General features: G+C 39.1%; 2 protein-coding genes and 1 pseudogene across 2 annotated transcripts in view; 2 read left to right on the top strand and 1 right to left on the bottom strand.

Annotated features, from left to right (window-relative positions):
- LOC113064151 (serine/threonine-protein kinase MARK2-like) overlaps positions 1–5,231 on the bottom strand; it is a 28,670-nt gene extending 23,439 nt beyond the window's left edge. The window contains exon 1 of the mRNA XM_026234759.1: positions 4,062–5,231. Within this exon, the coding sequence (XP_026090544.1) occupies positions 4,062–4,094 (33 nt within the window). The 5' untranslated portion in view covers positions 4,095–5,231. The remainder of the gene's footprint in view (positions 1–4,061) is intronic.
- Positions 5,232–7,763: 2,532 nt separating this feature from the next.
- LOC113063651 (uncharacterized) lies at positions 7,764–18,843 on the top strand. Its single transcript, XM_026233986.1, has 4 exons — positions 7,764–8,064; positions 11,131–13,298; positions 13,946–14,251; positions 14,834–18,843. Exons 2-4 carry the CDS (start codon positions 11,147–11,149, stop codon positions 15,097–15,099), a joined length of 2,724 nt encoding a protein of 907 aa, XP_026089771.1. The 5' UTR covers positions 7,764–8,064; positions 11,131–11,146; the 3' UTR covers positions 15,100–18,843.
- A 2,516-nt stretch (positions 18,844–21,359) lies between these two features.
- Positions 21,360–22,878, top strand: LOC113063736 (N-acetyllactosaminide beta-1,3-N-acetylglucosaminyltransferase 2-like; annotated as a pseudogene).
- The last annotated feature ends 737 nt before the right edge of the window (positions 22,879–23,615 follow it).

The raw sequence follows: 23,615 nt of genomic DNA on the forward strand, positions 1-23,615 counted from the left end.
CAGCATGACTCATTTTCAACCAGAAGTTGATAAATAAATTTTTTTCCTTTTAAGAAGGCATGTATGAGATCAGACAAACATATTTCTGTCATGATCTGTGGTATTCCCCAACTCTTAATGACCACAAGATAAAATCTTGGACAGCTTTGAATCAATTTTCATTTAACCCCTCAAATTCCCGCTCAAACAAACTGCATCCATGACACATGGTCTATGCGTGGGCACAGTCCTTCCCTTTTTTGGGATCTCTGGAAGATAGCAACTGGTATCATTTGATGTGTTATAACAAGACAAATGTAATGAGTTCCCTAGTAATTGCACAACATCTGCACAAATCAGTGTGGTTCAGTTAACCGCAACACACCCATCAGCAAACATCTATACAATACCGACTATATTGTGGAACCTTGCTCCAAGTTAATTCCTAAGAAATGGTTAGAGGCTTATCTAAAACCATCTGTACATAAGGCAGTATACAAACACTCTGCTTTCATGAGCTAGATATGATTAGCTCTACCTGTCTCCTTGAAAAATCAGTTATGTCCAACATTATTTCCTTCCTTGCATCAGTGGGAAAACCAACCAGATGATCCAGCTCCACATCTACAATACACAACCTGTCGTTTAGGCTATTCAGCTACTAGGCTAATAATTTACATGTATTAAGACTCTTCATTGTGTCATGAATCCAACCGGTTGGAGTTCTCTGATTCCTCAGTGAACAATCGAAATGTTCTTTTCACTGTATATGCTCAACTGAGCCTTCAGTCTTCTCTCCAGAAAAAGACCTGCAGTTCAACATCTGACTTCATACACAAACACACACACACCTCAAGCAAACTGTGCATAGTTTCTTCCACTTTTTATTAAAGGGGTCATCATATATATTCTACATAGAAGATTCAATTAATTTTCAAAGCAAATGTCTTCAGGTATTTCATTCATTTTTTTTTATATAGAGATTAGAATACATGCATATACAGCAATTTCCTATTTTGACGATTGCATACAAAAGGAACAATTACACCAATCAGAAGAGATTAAAATGCTAACTGTTTTTAGTTTAGCACAATGTCAAAGTAAGATAATTTATGAGAATAATTACATAATTACACAATACTCCAAACATGCACAGGGCTGTGCAAAAAATCGAATGCGATTTTCATGCGCATCTCATCAGTAAAGACGCTCCTGTAATATCTCCAGCACGTGCGTTCAGATCAGGGTTGCCAGGTTTTCACAACAAATCCTGCCCAGTTGCTTCTTAAAACTAGTCCAAAACTAGTCCAATCGCGCTTCCGGGAGGTTCCCCGATAAAAATTGCTTCCCGGGGTTAAAATATAACAAATTTTTGTAAGGGTTGCCCTGGTAAAATTAGCATTTTAGGGGCTAAATATCACATTATTGGTATTGGGGTTGCTTCAAACCGCGGACATGAAAAACAATCGCACTTGCGTGATATTTAGCCCCTAAAATTTTAGCCCCTAAAATGTTTACCCCTCATTTACACTCATTTAATTATTTCTAAATGTATATCTGTGTGTGTGTTTATGTAAATCACTCATATTTCCCAATTATTTTCAACCAAGATAGATAATCCCCAATGTGGGGAAAAAGCTGTACATTTTTCAAGCCACATTTCCATGGCTCTGCTTTCCTCATTTCAGACGATAGCAAACACCCTGAAATCTCACCTTCATCTCACTTCTCCTCCCTGGAAAACGACTTAAGTAAAAAGTGTCACAGTTTACCCCACTCTCCCCTATATGTAAACAGAACAAACAAGTTGGCCGGGAGGCAACTTTGTCACCGTAGTGTCAGGGAGGAGCTATTGGTTGAAGAGCAACTACATATGGTGCACACATTCTATTGAATTGCCGGTTTTTAATTACAGAGGCTCGAAGGATGACATTCAGGTCCACGTGAATGACTAATATCTGACAAGGACACGAAAACCACACCGAAGACGCAACACACACCCGAAAGAGGATACCAATTGTGAGAATATAGCTGAGTGACAGATCACAACCGCGTTCAATACTGGCGCTCCATGGACTAGAAGGTAACAGACGCAGTGGCTCAGAGTTAGGGGCAACTGTCTAAGATGCTGTGGAAAAAAGTGGGGTAGACTGGCACAAGGAGGAGGGGGAATAAAAGAGGGGTGTGAGCCAGCTTGTCATTTATCAGTATTTTTATCGCACCGTGACTATTTCAAGAGAAGGGAGGTAGCAGCCAGTACACAAATAGACGCCAGCTGAACATCTCCCCATCAGTGAAGTACTACGATGCTTCAGCCTCTGAGAGACTGGGACACCCGTGTCAAGCTCAAACTACAGGTGATCTGCAAGAAAACATGATTTCCAACTAAGGTAAAATGCGTGGACTAGTGAGACCAAAACAACCAAAGCATGAAAATTCAAAAACAGAGTGTTTTGTTGGGTATATTACACGGTTTTGCAGAGATTTTCTCCCATTACCTTACAGATCATTCAGTATCTGGTTAGAGAAGTCTTAACAAACACATTGTGGATGATGATCAACTAAAACTTCAAAATAAAACCACACTTAAAATGACTCCCCAAACCAAGCCTGACTGGAAATGCCAGTCCATATTAACAGAGATATGGATCTCAAATCTTTGCCCAGAAACACAGAGCTATGACTCCTAGCATTGCTGAAGGAGTAAATAAAAAAAGTCTTTATCTGACCTAAAATATATATATATATATATATATATATATATATATATATATATTTTTTTTTTTTTTGCATGGAAAGCAGCCCTGAGGTGATTAAAAATCATTATACTACGTCAGGCCAAAAGGATTATACTTGATTCCCTCAAACCACACGAAAGGTTCTTTAGGGAAAAATGCTGACCAACATTTTCAGCCTGCAAATCACGGTAAGACTGGGTATGGCTTGGCAAGAGACACATTTCAACAAACATTTCATCTCCACTATAAACAAACCATACACTCAAACTGACTCCAAATCAGTCTCCAGAGATTTCAGCTGCAAGCTGCTTACTGTTGGTACAATTCTACCAGTGAGTCAATGAAAGAGGATCAGTCTTTTTGCTTAAAACTGACCTCCAAAACAAGCTACCCGCTGTGATTAATTTTTTAGAGAGAGGTATTAGGGTTTTGGCCAAACAAATGATCTCAAGATCGGATCTCAGATCAAAACAGGCCACTTGCATCTCAAGTGTAATGTATGATGAAATTCCTCTAATGCACAGCTTCAATTAAACCCCCATGAATAACTAAACTTTTGAAAAATAAGCAAAAAAACTTGGTGTACATCTAAAAGAAAAAAAGGAGTCTTAGTACTGACCCAACTTCATCCACAAATGTCTAAATTAGTAGTTACAGCCTAAATTTCAACCAAAAACTACTTTAAGTATCTAAGTTTACACGCTCTATAAAAAGTAGTGCATGTATAAATCAACATATATCCAATGTTATTTGCATACATACAATGCATTCAGCTACAACAATAAATACCTGTCTAGAAAATCCCTGCTAAGTGTTTATATCACAAAATATAAACTACATTATCAAGATTTTCTATAACGCAACTTTAAAACAACGCGTATCGCAAAAAGTGCAACAAAAAAAACTGCCTTGACTTAAAAAGCAGAACAAGGCAACCACATCAATGTTGAATCTTCCCAGCCACTGAACTTTCTGCAAGGGTCCAGAAAGTAAACTGGAGAGATGCATCATCTCAGACACGAACTAAAGAAATCAAGTAATATCTGGAATGAACTCATGACATCTCTAAACAAGCACGGTTGAAAACACAAGTCTCCTCTTATAGTGGTAAAGATGAAAACTATTAGTTCAGACTGTTGCGTTGTTTCCTGTTTGTACTGCAATACTATTATTATAGCGGTTTTGCGATGAAAAACAAGCAGCTGAAGAGGTTTTCACGATCTGACGTGAACATTTAGGAAAACGAAGCTTGTTTAACAAATTAAGGTCTAAACCAAACTGAACTTAACCAGTACATGTGTGGGTGACATTCCTATTTTTGGGAAACTCATGGATTGGACTCACCTGGCCAGTTGCAAGCGGTTTCCTGGTCGACATCTTCTGAGGTTGGAGTTCACGGTTTATTTTCTGAAACTGAACGTGTTCTCAGCTCTCACAGTTCAATCAAAAGTGACATCTGCACAGCACGATGAGAAGTGTCCGAAGTCCAACTTGTAAAGAGCACCCTGAGCTCGGTGTGAGTCCCCAAATCAGTACAGATTAGCTTTTTTTAAAAAGTCCTGTCATTAAGCCATAGTTTGTTTACTATTCTCAGAAGGAGCGTGAATTTTGTTTAAATTTTCGACGGACCCTATTGGCGAATGTCAACATTTAATGCCGACTTCCTATGGGATTTTCTTCCAATAAAAAAGTATGAATAATTTTTTTGCATTAAGACAGCTTAATCTGAACCGGCCAGCTGATGAAAAATCACAAAACTGTTCCCAGCGCAAATGTGCAAAATCGAGTCCGAGGACTCCCAGGTTTTATTAGGCCGGGTGGCAAAAGGGTCCCTAATTTAGCCGTGACTATCAATCAGTGCTCGGCTGTATACTGTTGTGCATCTGTAATTTCAAAAGTTAAGTCCAGTTTATTTCTCCTCAAGCCTGAGTTAAGACATGAAAGTCCCGCTCAGCACACGCACGCACACACATACACACAAATACATACACGCACGCACGCACACACACACACACACACACACACATACAAACTTAACAGCAAGTTATCGAGCTGCTCCTTCCAGTTAGCCAACTCAGCAGCGCTCAGATAAGCGTTACTCCGAGTAATGATCCGTCATACAGGTGTCAACATGTCCGTTTCAAAACCAAATCAAACACTCGACGTCATCACGAGGTGACAAACAAACGATCCAAGCGCAAAATCACCGCCGAGAAGCTCGTCTACTGGCTCTCTGAGTCTCTGAAAACCACATCTGACCTGCTAACGCACGTTAGCTGGCCGGATGGCTTCGAAAAAGTCGCTGATATTTTTTTACAGTATGACTGTAAGAATACGTCCTAACCGTAGCCCAGTTGTTAATGGCTGTAAATTGGTCGGTTCCAGTCGGAGATACGCGACGAATTACATCTGTGAGCCGTGAAAAGCCAGAGTCGGGCGGTCACGACTGGTACCGCAACAGCGCCCGGACGCCAGTGTTGTTTGCGTTCAAGAGAAATGTGAAACCAGTCTGTGGATCGACTTCCTTTGCCTCTCTCAAATAGAACTTTAAAATAAAAGTCTTTCATTCAAACTCTATATATGAACTATTTTTATAAAATATCGTCTTAGTAAATCAGTTTTCATCATTTAATTGGGATCAAATGTAATACCAGTAATTTTGGTCTTCATGAGGAGTGTGTGTGTGTGTAAACTGCGAAATGTAAATTTGTACTTAAAGAATTAACATAATTATATCAAGACTTACAATCATTCAATACATTTTTCTCATTATAACGTTTTGCATCCAAATAAAACGATCATTGCTTTTGGAAAAATCTGTTAAAAATTATGGACCTCACATAAAATGAAGACACCAGTCAGTTTTATTATACATCATGGGATGGGTTCCTTCATGTTTAGATCATTAAATAAATGAATAATGGATGCCAAATACACTTGTGAATATATTATACCTGCAGTATACCTGTCAGTATAAAACCCTACTACTGTCATATGAGGCAGTAAAATGTAAACAAGAAATGACTGCATCTTTACAGGGATGTATAAAAAAGACCTCTTTGGTATTACTGTTGAATTGCAGATCATTCTAATCTGACCCACAGAGAAGAATGTGGAAAACACCTGAATGTCCTAAATAAATTTCACTAAAACAGAAACTAAGACTTTTCATTACCAAAAAGGATAACACTTCAGGAAACCTATAGCAGTTGAAGTTGTTCCAAACCTGTAAGAATTTCTCCTGCTGAGCACAGAGGAAGACATTTTGAAGAGTGTGGGACAGTTGACAATAGCCAATGACTTCCAACTTTCTTCAAAACACATTTTTTATGTTCCATAGAAGAAAGAAAGTCATACAGGTTTGGAACAAGTGTGAGTAAATGGTGACAGAATTTTCATTTTTGGATGGACTGTCCCTTTAACAACAATTGCAAACAAAATGCATAGTAAAGCTCAAAGGAAGGCAATGAAATAACTCTATGTGCAAGCCATGTTAAACAGTCTGAGAATGTTAGGTGATCCTTTAGCAGTGACTGTCAAGACTGTTTACTAAAGGTGACTCCAGATGCAGTAACCTGCATTGTCTGCAGATTGAAGTTGTTGACTGGAACTGAAAGCTATATATATATTTAACATATTTTTTTCAATGCATCTCTTTTATTTTATATTTTATATTTTTTGTGTATTATAAAAAAACCCTACATTTTATTTATTTTTTTATTTATTATTATTATTTATTTATTTAATGTCCTTGCTTTCATTTATATATTCTCTATGCTCGTCTCTAAGGAGGATGCAGACCCTGAATTTGGACACAGCTTATGTCATACTTCTCGGTTCGGACTGTGGATGAAGGAACGAATACTTTGCTGCCATCTCTTGGCGTTTGGTAGAATAAAATAAAATAAGGTGTGAAGCAAAAGAACGCTCTTTTTGTCAGTTTAACATTTTTTTTTTCTCCTTCCAGAACATATGTTCTATATGTTGAAGAATGTTGATGTCCAATATTTTTTTTATTTTTGGGTGATCCCTTTAAGAGTCAAGGTGAATTTGGCTTTAAAAATAAGTATATTGTGTTCTTGTAAATAAATAAATAAACAAATAAATATCAGTCCCGTTCTTCGTACCTCACTTAATTTATCTGAGATTATTTGAAAGATGTCAGATCTTCAAATTGTGATAACTGCGCTCTGGCTAATGTGGTTTTTCAAAAAAATTTGCGGATTTGATTAAAATATCTGCGCGTCCTTGTGATCCCCGATACTCGATACCACGATCAGAAATGCAGCGATTGGCTGGCGGCAAGACAGCAACGTAATGACATCATATCATTAAAAAAAGTAATTTTATATTCGAACTGTTACGTGAAAGCATTGTAATTATTATTATTATTTTTATTTTTTATTTTTTTTGAGGGTCAAGAGATCTTGTTATCTGCATCAAGCCACTCCCATAATAGCTGTCTGCACCATAGACAGTAAACTCAAATTAATGCACGACTCAGATTAGCCGTCCGCATGTGTGTAAAAATCGAAATTATTACTAAGTTATTATTTTATCACGAATAAACCTTTCAGTGAGTAAAACTGGCGGTGTCTACACTGTAGTATTATAGATTACACAACAGTATAAAATTATTTTCACATAAATTTTTCAATAATTATTTTAAAAAATGATTTAAAAAATGATTTCCCCCGGATTAGTAGGGTACCCTTGTAATAAGGTAGCAGTGGCCGGGACAGATTTTAAATATCAATTCCACAAAAAAAAAAAAAAAAAAAAAATGCAATCCAATCCTGTTTACATTAAATAAACTTGCTCCAGATCAGGTTTAAATTTACGGACATGTTGCTGTGACATCAAGTCCAGGATGAGCTTCAAAAATACAATTAAATAAAAAAAAGATTTTCTCCTTGACTAACTAGATATCGTAATAATACTGTATGTTGGCAGTGTTTCGTCACGTTTTGTTTGTCATTGGTCTAGAATGATGTCACCTACACCGAAACCCCGCCCCTCACTGCTCACATAGCGCGCTGTCTCATGCACACGCACAGTTCACAGAAGCGCACATTTGCATTGCGCTGGCGTACACATTGTTATTGTGTTAATTGTGTACACTTGTAAGGACAAACGCTTTGAACAGCATGAGGAAAAACAACCTGATTCTCATATACTGATGGTCGCCTCTGGATTTTTAAAGTGTAACCCGCACAATTAAGGCAGACCACAGATAACTGCAGCTATGTAAATTGCTCGCGCACGGGATCGGAATTGTCTCGCGGAGAAACACAAGGATCTCATTTATCACAAAACATGATGATACAGCGGACGTACAGCTTATAACGTAGGTCATTTTTTCTTTCTTTTATTTCTGAGGCCTTTCATATGCAGTGATGTAGACTATATATATATCTGAAGGATCCACAATGGCTACTTAATATTTCGTTTTCAACAAAATGTCGTTAGATTTTTATGGCAGTTTTGTTTATTTAAAAAAAAAAAAAAAAAAAAAAATATATATATATATATATATATATATATATATAGCTTTCCTTAGTTCACGTTTTAAAGACACACACCAGATTTCTACGCAAAACATTTGAATTGTAATGCAAATGCGTTTGAAATATAAGTATAATTCCTCTTAACACTCAGCGGTAGTGAAACTGAGCTCAAATGGTTAGAGACACTGGACTACAGTGGCCTAACAAGTGACAGTTAATACAGTTGCGTCGCATTAAGCGTAATTTTGCTTGGTCAATTGTTGAAGCGTCAGAAACAAAGGCTCCCAATTATCGCTGTGATTCCGCTTTTCAGCGAGAGAAACTGGAAATTCAGGGGCAATGAACGTAATGACGTGTGACGATGCGTGAAGTCATTCCACTAGATTTCACCTTCTTGCATTGTTAACGTTCTCACATTTTTTATAATGGTTTAAAACAATGCAGTCATTTCATTAGGCGAAGAGTTGAGCAGGCCCATGCGTCTGTAGCAGACTTTTGACTTGAATGTAAAACATGCCTGGAAATTATTCATGGTAATGCACGCCTGCCTGGAAATGAAAGATACATTCTTATTACACCGATGACGTAAATATACGAATGAATATATGGACTTCACGCTCGTCACTGCTCTGTTCGTTATGACCTGGCCAAATGGCAAAAGTTTGCTCATAATGTTACTGTTTTAACAAGAAATAGCATATTTGACAAAACATCATCACACATTGATTCAGGTGGATTCAAATGACATTTAATTTGTTTAAATACTGTACTGACACTTTCTTTTCACAGTATCTTGTAGGTAACTGGATAAATGATCAGCAGATGAATATTTAATATGACTTCATGGATTGATGGATTTGTGGTATAATTTCTGCTAAGAGAAGATAAATAAATTCCATTAGCAGGTGGTCATTATAACATAAAAAATACACTTCCTCAGTATAAGATCTAAATCCCTGTCATTTTTTTATGAAGTGGCTGGGGAAAATTAGCCTTGTCCACGATGACCTTTGTTTTTTCTTTCTTTCAGTAATGTATCAGATACAGTACTTGTTTGTTTTCATGTTTCAGTTATCATTTTGCTGCAATATAAGTGTGTTTACACAACCACACACACCGTTCTTTTGTGGTGATATGAATGAAACCTGATCATTGTTTATAGTTGTTTTTGTGCTCAGCGGGTACCTGAGCTCATCGATGCTGATGCTGTACATCTCTACACAAGCACAAGTGTGTGCTGCTGTTCTACTGCTGTACTTGATTCATTCCAAAAACAAAACAAAAAAACATTACGCATGTATTTTCTTTTCGAGATACTGCTGATAAGGTGTTTACGGTTTAATGTGTGAGTTAAAGTGATTGGAGTGATGTTGACTTGCAATATGACAAATCTGGGTCAATGTAACCCCCCCCCCCCCTTCACTACCACAGGCTACAAAAGGCAAGACTGAAAAAAGCAAAGAGGATGAGGTTACCATCACCAGGCTCTGTGCGTGAATGTATGCATGTGGAAATAAGAGCATGGTGTGCTGGCTCTGTCCTGGGTTCTGTGTGTGTGTGGGTGTGGGTGTTGTGTTGAGGGTATGTCTGAAGTGCTGTTGTGCATGAACCCCGCACCCCCCACCCAACACACACACGGCGAGGTCAAAAGGTGATCCAGCCATGTCACATCCTGTAACAATTCTCTATGAGCACACACACACAGTCACACACACATACATTTCTTCATTTTTTCTGTTTTCAGACTTTGGCACTTTAATCGAAAATCCTGCCTTTATTACTTAATGTTCTTGTCATTCCAAACCCAAATGACTTATTTTCTTCTGTGGAACACAAACAGAACAATTGAAGCTTGTTTTCCATGTTTGTTTCTATGCAGAAACAATGATGAGGGACTGAAGCTTTTAAGTGTCATAAAGGATGCAGAAGCATTATAAAAGCGGTCAATATAAATTGAACATATTCAAAGTCCAGGCTCCATTTTTGCAATACCTCAAAATATACCAACACAAACATTCTCCTTTTGTGTTTTAATGAAGAAAGAACGGTGAACAGGTTTGGACAGTGAATAATGGCTAGATGTTAATTTTTAACTGATCTATTCCTTTAACCTTCTCATGGTCTTTTCATTGACATTTCATAATGTCTAATATGAATGTTTCAAACGGTCATTATTTAGAATAATGAGCTGATCTGCTCTACTCTGTGGAGGGGTGATTAGTGCAGCCATCAGATTATATCTCTATTATTAGAAAAAATAGAACATTATTCCATTTACATTTCATCACATGTTTGACTATAACAGATGTTTTCAAAATAAACTCTGTAAATGTGTGTCTTAAACTCTAGCAAAAAAACAAAGACTTATAAACGGTCAAGATGACAAGGATGATATACAGGCGTGATGACCAAGAACATATCATACAGAGTATTATCAAATTATGTCAATATTTCCTTGATGTGACATCTCTACAAAGCTACCCCCGAATTTATACAATTCTTTACACAGTTTGCTTGTGTTTTTGTAATGATAATTGTATACATTAGGTAGATGTGAATCCCTGCAATTTATGTTAACAAGGGTAATGGGTCAGAAGGATTCTTCTGTTATATTAGGACTTCTCTTACTGACAAGTCTGTAACATACCCTTGTGCTGTTCTTTATTGTTTCACAGTGTTTAATTCCAAGAAAGTTGTGAATGACTAACAGAAGACCTCTTCTGTGCTTAACTCATCACAATTGTTGATGTAATTCTGTGTGCTGTGACTAATATTAACTGTACGTGCAATATTCACACAATGTATGTGTCCTCTATGTGCACATTTCAAAAATTGCATAAGTACCAAAATGAATGGGCACTGTCATATTAATTTGTCTTTTTTCTTTCTGCATCCTAACCACACAGCTTTGCTCAGCCCCAGATGCCTCCACTTCCTCTTGACGAGCGCATAGTGGTAATTCAGCGCCCAAAAAGTTTGGCCTTGCGCGTGGCCTCCCCACCAACCACATCACAGTCTTCCTCACACCGCCCAGCCACTCACAACGAGCCTCCACGCCGCCTACCACAACCCCAATCCCCACCACCCCGTTCCCATCCAGGTTCCAAGTACCTGTCCCTGGAATGCAAGGGCAAACAATCATCCTATGTTCAAAGAGATAAAGGAGAACAATGTGCTCCCTTTGAGGGCAGAAGGCACAATGCTAGCCATTGTCACAGCAATGGGACAGTAACTTTAGGTCCCAGACCTCGCAAGCACACGCATACCATTGACATTAAAGTGTCTTTGGACAACAGTGGAAGAGGAGGATCTTACATAGACAAAGGCCGTAGCAGTCTTACCCGAAGTGGAAGCATCAAGGTGAACAGAACTAAACGGGTGTCCCTGCAATTGGATCCAGGGCAAGGTGAAAGGAAATGCAAAGGAAAGTCTTCCGAATCAGTGGAGAAGCACCAGAACCATCATCAGAGTCAAAACAGGACTCAACACAGTAGCCATCATCCAAGCCAACTTAAAGTCTCTCCTGGAGGGATCTTGGAATTTGTACCAGCGCAAAGACAACAGTCAAAATCCAAGCCAACAAGAGAGAGAGACTTGTCCTCAAAGTCTTGCTCTGCAACTGCCAGCTACCCTCTGCACAGCGAGAGGAACGTATCATCTGTGGGCAACAAAGAGAACTCCAAACTGGGACCCGGCCACCAACTGCCACAGGCCCACAGTCTATCCCGTCACCACAGTTCAGCCCCATTACCCCATGCTGCTATCCTAAACCCTCACTATCCTGCTGTACCACCCTCACTCCCTTCCCAAGCCCCTTCCTCCTACCAGCACATCAGTCAACCCCGTCCCTCACACACTAGAGAACATCGTCCCCAAATTCTTCACACATTGCCCCTCTCCCCTACTTCCTCCCAAGGAGGCTTCCCGAGTCCTGACCACACATGTACAATTGACTTTTCCCACCCATGTGGCTGTTGGAGATCGGTACGTTGTAGAAGAGGTAAAGGTCACTCGGCCGGCTGCCACGGTCATAGTACAAGCCCATCCTCTTCATTTTCTCACACCCAAGGAACAAGTGCTGCCAGCAGAGGTGGCGGAACCATGGGATTGAAAACTTTAGGAGGGTGTCTGTCAACTGCTTCCACCACCAACACCTCCTCTTCCAACAGCACTGTCTCAGACTGTCGCACAGGGCTGTTCAGACCTTTGGGTTGTGCATCCTGTTCTGGAGAAGCTGGAGGTTTTGAGAGTCCTGCTGGTTTCCGTAAGAAACTGGTTGGGGGTTGTTTACCTTGTACTCCCCTGTCGTCATCTGCACCTCTTCGAGCACTCCAGAGTTGCGTCAGTGGGTGCAATCCCAAAGCAAGCCAAACTGGCAGCTCCACATGCAGTTACTGCAGTAGTGACCCCATTGTAGTGACCTTTAACCCACACAGAGGAAATCCTCCCAACATGGGGCGTAATATTGGTGCACATACCATGGGAGGATACCAACCTGATGATGACGATTACAGTGTACGCACAATTTGGCCAGAGGAGCTAGCAAAGAAGATGACTCACTCTAAAACCCAATCTATCCACCACAATACAAGTATTGGAATGGGCTCAGGGAGAACCTGCATGGGCCACAACCAGAATAGTGGCAATGGTGGCAATCCTGTAATCCTTGACTGCCGGAACCTAATGGAGTTCACTCGTTCCCAGTTGACAGATCAGGCAGGACGACGGAGGCTCCAGCAAGGCAAGATGGCAGTTTTGGACTTTATTGGATCAGGGAATAGTGGGGACCAGGGTAGAGATTCCCTCAAGCGCCTTTGGAACAAAGGAGCAGATGCTTGCATGGGGGATGGCAACGGGTTTGATGACGAAGTGCTTCCACAATCCCCATCCCTTCGCTCTCCATCTCCAGATTCCCCTACATCATTCTCACCCCCATCCTCTGCTCCTAGCACGCTTAATAAGCCCAAACCCAAACAGCGAGAAAGGGAGGTTGGACACACCTTACCATCTACACAGTCGCTTCATTTGGTCCTCAACTCACTCAACAGAGAACAAGATGAGGAAAATGGACGAGGTAAAGATGCTAATTTGCTAAAGTACACAGCAGGCTGAGTGACATTTTTATAATGTGTTGTTTTTGACTGACCATAAAGAAAGATGAACATAGTCTCTCCACATTGCCAGTCTGACTTGAATGTTCTGAACTTGATTTCATTTTCTCATCTTCCATTAGGCTATAGGCCTTTCTTTGCTGATAGTGATTCAAATTATAATTCATTTAATCTGTGAGGTGCATAATCCTTGCTAGCCTAGCTTCAGAAGATTGCAAGAGTTACATTACCCATGATGTTCTAGTTATGCAACTCAAGTTTTTCTCCTTAAAACTTTTCTGTCTTTAATACTTTTTCTTAAATTTCAGATTGCTTTATCCTCTGTTATATGTTTTACTGAAACGCCTTTTGCCAAAGAACTAAAGGATTAAAGCTATTCTATGGGAGGAGGGTGATGAGACTGGAAAAAGGAATGGAATGGAAAAGAAAATGTGCAAGGATTAAAGTCATACTCTGTCAGGATTTTAACCTGTGTCATGTTTGATTGACTGAAGAAGGGATTACTATACCAGCACACCTTTCTTAGATGGTCACATAGAGTGAACTATTTCAACATATAAGAAAAAAAATGTAATCAATTGTTTTTATTTATTTGTTTATTTTTTGCCAGTGCACCTTTCCCTCCCCCTTTCTTCATCCCTCCCAGCATCACTATCTGAGGAAAGTGTTATGACCCCAGATGTGGAGAATGCTGTGATTAGCCCCATCCTCCCTTTCCTTTTCCTGGGCAATGAGAGAGATGCACAGGATTTGGATCTACTGCTTCGTCTCAACATTGGCTTTGTGGTCAATGTCACAACCCATCTTCCCCTCTACCACCTGGACACAGGATTGGTGCATTACAAAAGGCTTCCAGCTACTGACAACAGCAAGCAGAACCTGCGACAGTATTTTGAAGAGGTTTTTGAGTTTATCGGTAAGCGAGGTTGCCAACTCTTTTGTAGTTTAAACAATTTACAGACCTCGTGAAATTTCTTGACAAGTGCTGTCCTCTGTCCTGTGAAGACTTATTTCTTATTGAATCAATATTTTTGATTTGATTATTGAATTACTTCTTGAAAGCGTGACTGGGTTATATCAAAGGGTTTGTACCTTTTTTGAACAGCTAATGGCCTTAAAGCTAATAACCTTTAGTGGTATACAGTACCATGATTTGCAACTTGCTAGCCAGTTGCAGGTGGTTTTATGGGGGCAGGACCTTCACATTCCAGAGAACATTTGATTGGACAGCAATTTGTGTATTGCAGGATGAGTCATCAGTATTTTTGGTGTGTGTGTGTGGAAACTAATTTTTCAGCTTTACAGCTAAAATCCATGGACTAAAAGCCAAAAATCTCTTTATTTATATGGGGTATTTAAATTCATCTTCTTGCCCTGTTATTTCTGTTACTTTATTTTTAAATCGCACATCAGTTGATGGTTTATTTTGTCTTAAAGCCAGTTTGAAATTTAAAGAACTGTAGGCATGTGACCATTTTATGACCTTTTTTTGTTTCAGAGGAAGCTCACCAGTGTGGACGTGGTGTTCTTGTGCACTGCCAAGCAGGTGTGTCCCGCTCGGCTACTATAGTCATTGCTTACCTGATGAAGCACACCCTCATGACCATGACTGATGCCTATAAGTATGTTCGGGGCCGACGGCCAATAGTCTCTCCCAACCTCAACTTCATGGGCCAGCTGCTAGAGTTTGAGAGAGACCTCAACTCTGGGGTAACACCTCGCATCCTCACCCCCAAACTGAGTGGCCTGGAAACACAAGTTTAAAAGGATGGTGCAAGAAAGAAATTTGTGGGAAAACGAGCGGGGAGAAGGAGATAAATAAAAGATGGAATTGGTGGAAATAAAATAGATGGATAAAAAATTTTGGGGATAAGAATTAAGCAAACAGTTAAAATTGAGGATTTCGAGAGAGAGATGACAGAATTAACTAGATGATGAAAGCAGTCTAAAAGAAATAGAGGAAACCGTCTTGGTCTATTTTAATTGAAGTACCTCAACTCTTTCTGTTTCATACCAATAGCACTTATATGACGACTGGTAAATGGATATTTGTGCTACCCACTCTGATACTCTGTTAATTATGTACTATTATCGAGCTTGGTTAACTGCAAAGGCTGTATAAAAGTGTTTGGGAGGAAACAAATGCAATCAAAGAACTCTGGCTGTCACAGAAAAAGATCAGATGTTTTGAGACTCTCAGAACAGTGACATGCATCACATTTGAGACCCAAGAGCTGTAGCAAACTTCAAACTCCTTTTCCACTGTGCACAGAACTTTTCTAGACAGATTATTTTTTTGATTTGGGAGATCATTTGAAGGCCCTTTTGGGTTACTTTGCGTTAGCTGCCAACTATTTATAAATTTCTCCACTGACACGAGGATTCATCTTGCCTTTGAATTTTTTTTGATACTGCTATTTTTGTTACTTGTTTTACATCTTGCATTCTTTATCTTAGTGTCTTTGTGCGGGAGGTGTGCAATAGTGTTGACCTGGGAAGCAGAACGGATTTATTTTCACTTGGACATTGTTTCACTAATAGACTTTTTTTTTATGGGACATAAACCAGCCATTCTAATGGCAAATATAATCCAAAAATCATATATTTCTTTTTTATTTCCTGCTTATGATATTGAACAGAGGGCAATTTTTTATAAAGCACTGTGTAATGAAAACATTTGTTAATAGCAAAAGTGGGTAATAGACTATTGTGCTCCAAATGGTGAGGAGAAAGATCTGGTGGAACTGAATTTAACCTTTTAATAAGGAATATGTACACTGTTTATTACTGTGCAAAATTACTGTGACTGGAGCAGATTGGGCTGAGTCTTAAGTATAATTTGAATTTAAAATTCAAAATTGCACATCAAGGTTACCAATTAAATATTTATAGTTTATGCAAAATCAGCATGAAAGTTCCAAGGTGATAGTGTGCAGGTGTTTTCTGTCATTTGCATTTCTGTCATAGTCAGTTCATTACATACGATAAATGAACACTATTATCAGCTTTAATGCCTGCCCTGTTTTTTAAAACAGCCTGCCTAATTTGCCCATGATCAGATTTATGTGCTTTCAGGACTGTAGGCAAAAAATCTGGTTTTATATTAGCTACCACAAAGGAAACCAGAGCCCCTTCCTCTTCCTTAAATTTCCTACCTTTTTCTTTCTTTTTTCCCTTTAAGAGACTATGCATTATTATGGGAATACATTCTGTGAAAAAAGACTTGGTTCACTCAGTTCACTGTGAAACATTCTTCTTCCTGCATATTGTGAAGTTCTCAGCCTTGGTCCTTGAAGCCGCCTCTCATCAGTTTTGACAAGCAAGGAGTTTGTCTGCTGTCTCTGAGCTCTTATCTGCCTCACTAAGCCATTGGGCCTTCACACACCACTGCTGAGTCTCCGTTAATGTGCTCTGCCCAGCAACATATGACAAAATATACTATTCTGCATTTCAGCCCCCCCCCAGCCCCTCTCGACTTCTACCTAAAGTGTAGACATGTGAAGGTGTAAAGTGTAGACATGTGAAGGTGTTTTCTTACAGGTAGAAGACCACATAATGTCCTTAAACTTTAACATATGTCTGATTTATCTATTTAGTTCAGAAGTTTGAATTTAATTTGAACTGACCACATGCCACAGCATATTGAACTGAAATGACGTGAAGAGGAATTTAAAGAAATTCAACACACAGTTACATAACCCCCATGTCTAGAATCCATGAAACGTTAGATGTGTATGTACACACAATACCATACACAATACTTTCAATACTAATTCTTTAAATATGAATTACAATTCTACTTTTTGCTACCTCAGTTAAAAATTTCAGGACTTGAATTGGAATTTAAAAGGCATTCTCAGTTCTGTCATATGAATGCCACACAACCCTACTAAATGTGGACACTGCTGAATAGCATTTAGACTAACAATATGTATTTTTAAAACTTGGATTATTTCTACTTCAGAGCATAATTGCTAAACGGATCCTTTGGTATCTGACAGTACCTTCTTCGAGTTGGTGTACCGTTTTATTAAATCGGATAGTTGCGCCCCTCCCCCCTACAAGTCTGCTTAAGTAAATGTATAAAGTGTGTTTTACGAGAAAACAGATGCCGGAGATGCCTTTTGGTAAAATAACCGTCTTCCGCGTCAATGTAGCACCTATCAACAGAAAGAAATAGCAGCACTTGGAAGTTTTGTTATCGTTTGGATTTGTTTTGCTCTGTTATATCTGTTTGCTGCACAAAAGTTTGCTTCTGTGTGTGGACGCGAGAAGTCAGTCTTTGTGTTTTCTGTGTGCTCGAGACATAAGAGACTGCCCATAGGCACAACTCAAGCTTCACTGTAAGCTTGCATCTTGTCAATGCCAATAGCCACTGCTATATGCCTCCTTTACCCTGGATTTTCTCTTCTGGGCACTGGGGGGAAATTTACCTCTTTGCACATTCAATCATACATGTAGAAAAAATATTGCGTAGGCCTACCAGAATCACCTGGCAACACTGAATGAATAGCGCTGGACATCACAGACCTGGTGAATTGCTGTTGGCTGTCCGCATCTTGAGTGTCTCATTCTATGAAACCTGAATTTGTTTAGAAAATATGTGCAAGTCATTGAAACCGGATATGACCAGTATTTCCTGTGTTGAATAATCTTATATACAATATATGGTTTGCACATAGAAATGAACTAAATGTAAAGTTTTGTGTAGAATTTATTTGAACATGTAAATTTGTGAATGGATTCTTTCTGTGACTTTATTCATGTATGTAATGCTTGTTCTTTTTTAAATTATTATTATTGTTGTTATCATTTTTTTTTGTGCCAAATGCTGAAAAGAAGGTTTTGACTAAAAAGAATTGCCCTCCAGGAAAGAAGATGTTTGAACTGCTCAGTTATCAGTGATTTCCCTTGTTCCCCAGGCAATATGTTGATGTCATACTCTGTTACTTTAACTGTACACTTTACCTGCCGATTTCTTACCCTCTAAACTGCTAAATTGCTCATTGAAGATGTTATATTTTCATATGTTGATATGTTTTTTTTGTTCATGGCAATTTTATCAGTGACTCTTTGGATAGAGGTTTATAGCTATCCCTCAAGGGTTGTACTTTGATGTACTTTGAATGCATGTTGCTCTAAACTGACCTTTCGGACTTCTCTCCCCTTCCTACTGACTCAAATGTTCTCCCCTTTGAGAATTCAGTGCCCACGCTGCTTCAGAGAGAAGACGGACAAGGCAGCCAGTGTTGGTTTGACCATATACTTGTGTGTACTTCAGTTTAATCACTGACAAATGATGGGGCTTCGTCCTTTTCCTGTTTAAAACTTGACTGTGAGAGACTGTGATACTGTTGTGAAGCAAAATTATTAAAAGTGTTAGGCTGAACCCTGCCGGTAATGACTGAAAAAAAGAACCTCTCAAAAATTGGCTTGTGATATAATTGTTCATTGATATGATGTTCGCGAAAAGTTAAAATGACTTGTTGAAATAAAATTTTTTTTTTACAAATTGACAATGCTGTAGTGTTTCTCTTCATATGGCCTTTGCAACAAAATGCCTTTTGATATCTTGCTGCATTAATCCAATCCCAAATCCAGGAACAGTTCATTCAGAACCAGAGATGTTGGTTTGGAAATTATTGGTTGTTACAGTATAGTTAATGAATTGTTGGATTACTGCTGTGTTGTGTAACAGTGCTGTGATTTGGCACCCTGAGGGCTTGAATCAATAGTCAGCATGGTCTAATACAGGACAGCTATCATATCAAAGTGAAACTTAGGTGCTGCTCTCTCTGGGCAAGACCTCTCCAGTCTAGGTTTCCATTAGCTTTCAACAATGTCCTCGTTGTGGTCAGTGAGAAAGTCAGAATGATATAGAACAAAGCTAAAATGGTCGTGTGCCTGAGAGGGAAAGAAGAGAAACTGGGGCAAAGGCTTTTAGAGTGTGTCTGGAATCATGTGCACGTGTGAAGGGCCAGCATAAAAATGCTCAAAGCAACGCTGCTGATCCATGTCCCCAAAATCCCTCCGTAATATTGGTGAAACTTTGATGACTCAATTCTGCTGCCTAGTCTTGAGGGCATGACTGTTATGTGATAAGTGCATTTGAATTTACATTGAGTTCTCAATTAAGATAACAGATAACTGCTTTTGCCCGTTTTTTAATTTGATTGGCTGAGTGGCATTCCATGAGTGTTGATATAGGCCTGAAACATGAGGAATGATTAGTCAGCAGTCAGCACACGTACTTGCATTTGGTTCTGAATTGCATACAACACATTTTGCAAAGCAACAATGTGCAAAAATTATCTCGCATTGCTAAAAGCTAACAGCTGAATGCAAGTATGCCCAGTAGCCAAGCACCAGTGACTGCATTTACATACTTGCATCCTGTGTTGGGGTAACGCATTACAAGTATTGAGAGCTACGTAATCAGACTACTTTTTTTAAGTAACTAGTAAAGTAATGCATTACTTTATAATTTACAAGAAAAGACAAAATAGATGTATTATTCCCCAGAATTAATCAAATCAATGAAAACAAATTATGCAAACCTGCAATAATTAAATGTTAACACAAAAATGTAAGTTTATGTATTTAATCCCATTTTGTTAACAAGTGTCTTTGTTTCTGACCTTCAATAATCAATTTCAACCATATCAATCAGCAAAAATTACATTAGACAAACGTGACTTTTGTGTTTCTTTTTCTTTTCTTTGTGTGTGTGTATGATTGAGAAGAAAGTGTTGAATTTATTCTATACTTCATGCAATTCAGAATGTTAGCATGCAGCTGAAAGTTTTGTTTGAGTTTTTTTAATTTACATTTTCTTAAGACTGGGGATTATTCATTTCACTTTTGGTGTGAAATGGCTTTTACATTTCGAAAAAAATTAAACTTTTTATATTAAATAAACAAGCTAGCTCAGGACATTTGAGAAAAGTAGCGCACAATTAATTACTTTTCATAAAAACTAACAGAGTAGCAATATTGTAGTTTTAATTTTTAAAAGTTTTTTTCCCCAACATACTCAGATTTTGAGGAATTTTATATTTTATATAATTACATATTTTATGCATTGCCAAAATGGCTTAAACATTGTTATCTAATGATTATTTTGAACTAAGCATCCAGTCTTTGTGTTTTGAGGCACATTTCACTAAATGTCTGGATTTACACTTCATTTTAGGTTCAAAAGAATCATTACTGATAAAAAAAAAAAAAAAGAGTACAATGAGCTCAGTGGTGCTGATGAAATTGACCTACCTCAATCTTAGCTTTATACAAATATCAGAAGGCTTGTGGGTGTAAAACAAGGATTATGTAAAGGATTTACATGTAATTATAGGTAGGTGTGGTTTATGTGCCTCCTCACCTGTGGCATGCAAATGTTCTTATTTACTACCTGCACCTGTGAAGAGGTTGAGAAGCAGACCTGCTCTGTGATTTAATTTCAACACTGTACTGACATTACCTGGACATAATGTTTGCACAAGAAACGGTCAATTTAATATTTAGAAATTCTTGGAAAACACCACAATTGGCATGAAAAAACACTGGGGACCTCTGAGGACTTGTGAAGAAAGGATGGGGACTGCGTGGGGAGAAGAGTCTAGATAACTGCATTTGCCAAAACCATCAGCGCAACTGAACATCTGATCTGAAGGTAATGTGAATGATTTCTCTGCAGTATTACAGAAGAATTTGTAAGATATATTTTTATATTTTTCAGCTAAAATCTGAACTTGTTCTTAGAAATTCAACTTTTTAAATATAGTTCTTACTATAACATGCACTGGTGCTGAGTTTGTCAGTTCATATGTATTATGAAATAACATGAAATCCTAAAATTTCATATACACACACACACACACACACATAGTATCCGATGGATAATGAATGAAACCGTGAAAAGCATTTCCATACGCAGAGTAAAAGCTGTGATCTTAAAACACATTATGTAAATATCGTGGGTGGTAGGATGCTGTGGACGTTGCCCGGTCAGGTGCACATAACTTGTCTCAGGAGGCAAAACCATGGAGACACAGTTCTTCAGAGACTTCCTCCTAATGGCAGAAGTTCTAGTATTTCCCTCTAATAAAAACAGCTTGGCCTTATCTGAGATTTCTCACCACTCACTGAGCTCAGCAGTAATTCACAGAAATTTACACTGACTCATAACTGTATTGTTCCTCTCAATGTCTTTCATTTCCTTCCAGTCCATGGCTCGCTCCAGATGCAATGGAAAGATCCTATGCCTGTGTCTCTTGCCTTGTGTGATGGTAAGTCACCTCATCATGGTGTCCATTTTTGTAGCCATCTCCTACTCCCCTCCTCATCCGCAGCTGCCCCTCCATTTCATTGCTACTGGAGCCTCCACAAACTCTGGAGCTCTTGCCTCCCATCCAGTGCGGCCCTTCTGGAATCTCAGAATAGAAGACGGGGCACTGTGGAACCGCCTCCAGCACATTTGGGATAGAGAACACAACCCCATATTGAGAGTTAATGGCACGAGTTCCAAAGGTCCAAGCCTTGATGCAATACATCTGCAAGAGACGGGAAAAACTGGTGCCTGTGAACAAGACGAAACTTGGGCGTCTCACCTGCCTGACTTTAGCACCCTTCCTGGTCAAATGAAAGATTTTGTCCTGTCAATGCACTGCAGGCATTACGCTATCCTCATGGACCAACCCAACCTGTGTCCCGGGCAGGATCCTAAAACGCCGTTCCTTCTGATGGCAATCAAATCACAAGTCGGAAACTTTGAGAACAGGCAGGCCATCCGAGAGACATGGGGCAGGAGCGGTCGAATCCGAGGGGACGGTGGAGGCAGAAGCTGGTTCGTACGCACCGTCTTCTTGCTTGCGAGACAGGACACAGAGGCAGGGCCTCATCCAGACCTAAGCGCCTTATTGAAGTTGGAGAGCAGCACCCATAGGGATATCCTCATGTGGGACTTCAAAGACACTTTCTTCAACCTCACCCTAAAGGATGTCCTTTTCTGGGACTGGCTTTCAAAGCACTGTTCTGATGCCCACTTCATTTTCAAGGGAGATGATGATGTGTTTATTAGGACTAAGGCTCTGCTGGACTACTTAAACAATGCTGGAGTACAAACGATGCATGGAAATAAAACTAAAGAATGGGACAATTTTGTTGTGGGGGATGTTATTGCCAATGCTTGGCCCAATCGGCAACCTGGTACTAAATATTACATACCCGAAAGCTTCTATAAAGGAACGTATCCGGTCTACGCAGGAGGCGGAGGGGTGCTTTACACTGGTGCTTTGGCCTTCACGTCTACGGGAGGTCTCTCGTTGGGTCAGCTTGTTTCCTATTGATGATGTTTACTTAGGAATGTGCCTTCACAGGCTCGGGGTGTCCCCCACTCATCATCCCGGGTTTCTTACCTTTGACCTTCCAGAGGACCTGCGGGAGAAGTCGTGTGCATATCATAATGTTCTCCTAGTCCATAAACGCACTCCAAAAGAAATGTTAACCCTGTGGAAGGAGCTACAGGTTCCTCCTCAGGAGTGCTAGTGTACACTTGTTCATGAACTCAAAGTAAGGTAAATGATGCCTCAGGGACCCAGACTGAAAGTTATTTTCATTTTTAACCACAAGGTATTTCACCAGTTGGGCATATTCATTTGCATAAAAGGCCTTAATTTTTTCTGTGATGTTGGGCTGTGCTCAGGGTTATGTGTGCAGTGGTTATTATAAGAGAATACAGCCTGGTTGACTTGATAAGGTTCTTAATATAATGGTTCTTTTCTATGGGAATGACAATGTGAAAGCATATCTAGTGGACAACTGTAGAATCTCATGATGTTGTTGTTTTAAGTTTATGGCCCAAATAAGAGGTGTCTCATAATGGAGTCAATAAAAAATTTGCCACCAACATAATTCAGCCTTGTATTAATAAGCTCCTGGTTCAAAAAACAAAAGCTTTACTATTTATTCTAAGCATCTGAGAGAGTTTGTAGAACTTCCTGTTATTGGACACAATATTTTTACACTTGGAATGTACATGCATTTTCTGCTCTGTGTCATTGTCACATGTGTCATTTTCTCTCGTTAGCGTAAGAATTGCTGATGTGAAAACGGCTGGAAATAAATGATTCAGGAGGATCTGTATTCCGTTTTGGAGATCGTGGTGTACAAGTGCTTCTCCGCAAAATGATATGGATGCCGGAAAAACCCTATAGACATTAGTGTCATCAGGTTTTGGCCTTGTGGGCATAATTATAGCCTGGTGTTGTTGGTGGCTTAATCTG

This window comes from Carassius auratus, chromosome 46 (genome assembly GCF_003368295.1).
Source record: "Carassius auratus strain Wakin chromosome 46, ASM336829v1, whole genome shotgun sequence".
NCBI lineage: Eukaryota > Metazoa > Chordata > Actinopteri > Cypriniformes > Cyprinidae > Carassius > Carassius auratus.